Source organism: Archocentrus centrarchus, unplaced genomic scaffold (assembly GCF_007364275.1).
Source record: "Archocentrus centrarchus isolate MPI-CPG fArcCen1 unplaced genomic scaffold, fArcCen1 scaffold_26_ctg1, whole genome shotgun sequence".
In the NCBI taxonomy this organism is placed as follows: Eukaryota; Metazoa; Chordata; class Actinopteri; order Cichliformes; family Cichlidae; genus Archocentrus; species Archocentrus centrarchus.
The window spans coordinates 322,642-324,825 of NW_022060256.1; the positions used below are offsets into that span (position 1 = coordinate 322,642).

The 2,184-nt window shown below is 36.6% G+C and overlaps 1 protein-coding gene across 1 annotated transcript in view; it reads right to left on the minus strand.

Annotated features, from left to right (window-relative positions):
* Nucleotides 1-1,650: 1,650 nt before the first annotated feature.
* The window catches only part of LOC115775869 (transcription factor 7-like 1-B), a 7,595-nt gene continuing 7,061 nt past the window's right edge, over nt 1,651-2,184 (minus strand). The window contains exon 7 of the mRNA XM_030723386.1: nt 1,651-1,853. Within this exon, the coding sequence (XP_030579246.1) occupies nt 1,849-1,853 (5 nt within the window). The 3' untranslated portion in view covers nt 1,651-1,848. The remainder of the gene's footprint in view (nt 1,854-2,184) is intronic.

Consider the following 2,184-nt stretch of genomic DNA (forward strand, 5'->3'; position numbering starts at 1 on the left):
ATTTGCTGAGGTTGCACAAATATAACAATTGGTGTTACAACTCCTCCTTTGAATAATTGAGGGAATTCTCCAGATTTAATAGAAAAATTATCAGCATATTTTTATAACATTAGAATTCAGCCCAAATACGTCTTTAGACTTCAAAGTCTTTTTAATTTTAAATTGAGTTTGAGTGATGAAAAATGAGTTTGCTGTGTTCGTCGGTGGAGCCTCAGTTGGTTTGAAGCTTGCTGCTCATTCTTTCACTGACTGAATAAAATCGGTATTAAATGCTGCTGTCAGAGGGAATCACTGCACTCACATTCAGCTGATTTTTGTCCTCTTTGGTTCATTTTTCCCTTAGTGAAGTTATTAATGTTGCCAAAAGAAAACAAATTTATTCCCACCTGATTGTGCTATCAGTTACATAAAACCTCTCAGTTTACTCACCACTTTGTTTCTAAGTCTTAAAAATATAATTATCAGTATTTTATTTACTAGAATGATTTGTTAATTCAAAATCCCTCTTTTTCATTCACTGATGAAAATCATTCTCAATCCTCACATCCCTCCTGGAGGTAAAAGGCTTTCTGTTGTTGACCTTCTTTTTTTGGATTATGTGTCACACTTACATGTTTCAGACAATCAAACACATTGTAACATTCGACAAAACCTGAGGAAACACAAATGCTGTTTTTAAATGATTTCACTAACTACGGGAAAAAGTTTTCCAAACCTCCCGGCTCTGCGTGGAGAAGTAAGTAACCTAAATAACTGCCATCAAGTTTTTGTGATAACTGGCAATGTGGTTTTCAGTCTATCACTTGGAGGACTTTTGGCTCACAAGTCTTTGCAGAATTGCTTTCATTTGCACCAAAGCATCTCAATCAGCTGTAAGTAAAGACTTTGACTAGGCCACTCCAAAACCTTCATTTTAATTTTTCAGTTTTTGTTCTTGCTTTTTTTGAGCCATTCAGACAGAGCTGCCCATTTTGGTGCTCTGGGCGAGTTGAAGGTTGCAGCATGTGATCAGTCATTTAATACAGACCTCAGTCATGCATATTTTGATTATAGAACAGCCCATTTTGATATCTATGGATAACCCTGATAAGCACGTGTCCCCACAGATCAGAGTGTTTTTTTTTTAGCTTTTCCCTGATGAGTGGAGACTGAGAGAAGATATGTGGGATATGATCAATATGTTTGAAAAGAAAACAAAAGAATTAAATAAGGTTTGCAGTGTTTAAAAAAATGCATTTTCAAAACCATTTCTGTGGGGACTCATCATGGGGTCAGTAAAATACTATGATAAACAACTATAAATAAAATGACTTCTACAACATTCTTGAAGTGATGACAAAAACACGAGTTAGTTCCTCCTCTCGTCCTGCTGTAGATGGACTCATTCTTATATAGTGCTTTTCTGCTCTACTTTGAGCACTCACAGCACTTAATACAACAATCATTCACCCATTCACACACATTCATACTCTGATGGTTGCATCAGAGAGCAGCTTGTTCAGTATCCTGCCCAAGGGTACTTTGGCATGCAGACTGGAGCAGACAGGGATTGAACCACCAACCTTCTAATTAGAAGATGACCTGCTCTGCCTGAACTACAGCCACCCCACAACATACTGACAGAAACCTCTTTTTTTTAGTTTGCAATAATTTTTTTTACAAAAGCACTAATAGCACAGATCAATAAGTTAATATGTAAATAAAATGTTAATAAGTAAATACAACTAATGAGTAAATACAACTAATGAGTAATTATAAATTGTTAATGAGTAAAAAGTTCAGAGGTCTGGTTGGATCGATGGGCTCCTGAGACTCTGTGGCAGGAAGGATGGGATGGAGGTGTTCGAGCTAAACTGCAACACAAACAAAAATGCAGTGAGTCTTCTGAGACTTTTAAAAACACCTTCAAGAGAAGATGTTGCTTCTTAAACCTGCAGTAAGCAACATTTAATGGAAATATTAAAGAAATTGTCATTTGATATGAGAGTCACAGCGAGGTCGGTTCTTTAGGATATGAGGAGCTTCTGTACATCAGCTGTATTGATTTGGAGGGCAGCTGTTTTGTGATGGTGGTAAAACTGAGTGTTTTGAACATCTGTAATAACCCTGAGTGAACAGGTCTCTGTTTTAATTTGAATGTTCAGCATCACTCAAACTGCTGAACAAGTCTCACTAAGGGCTTAA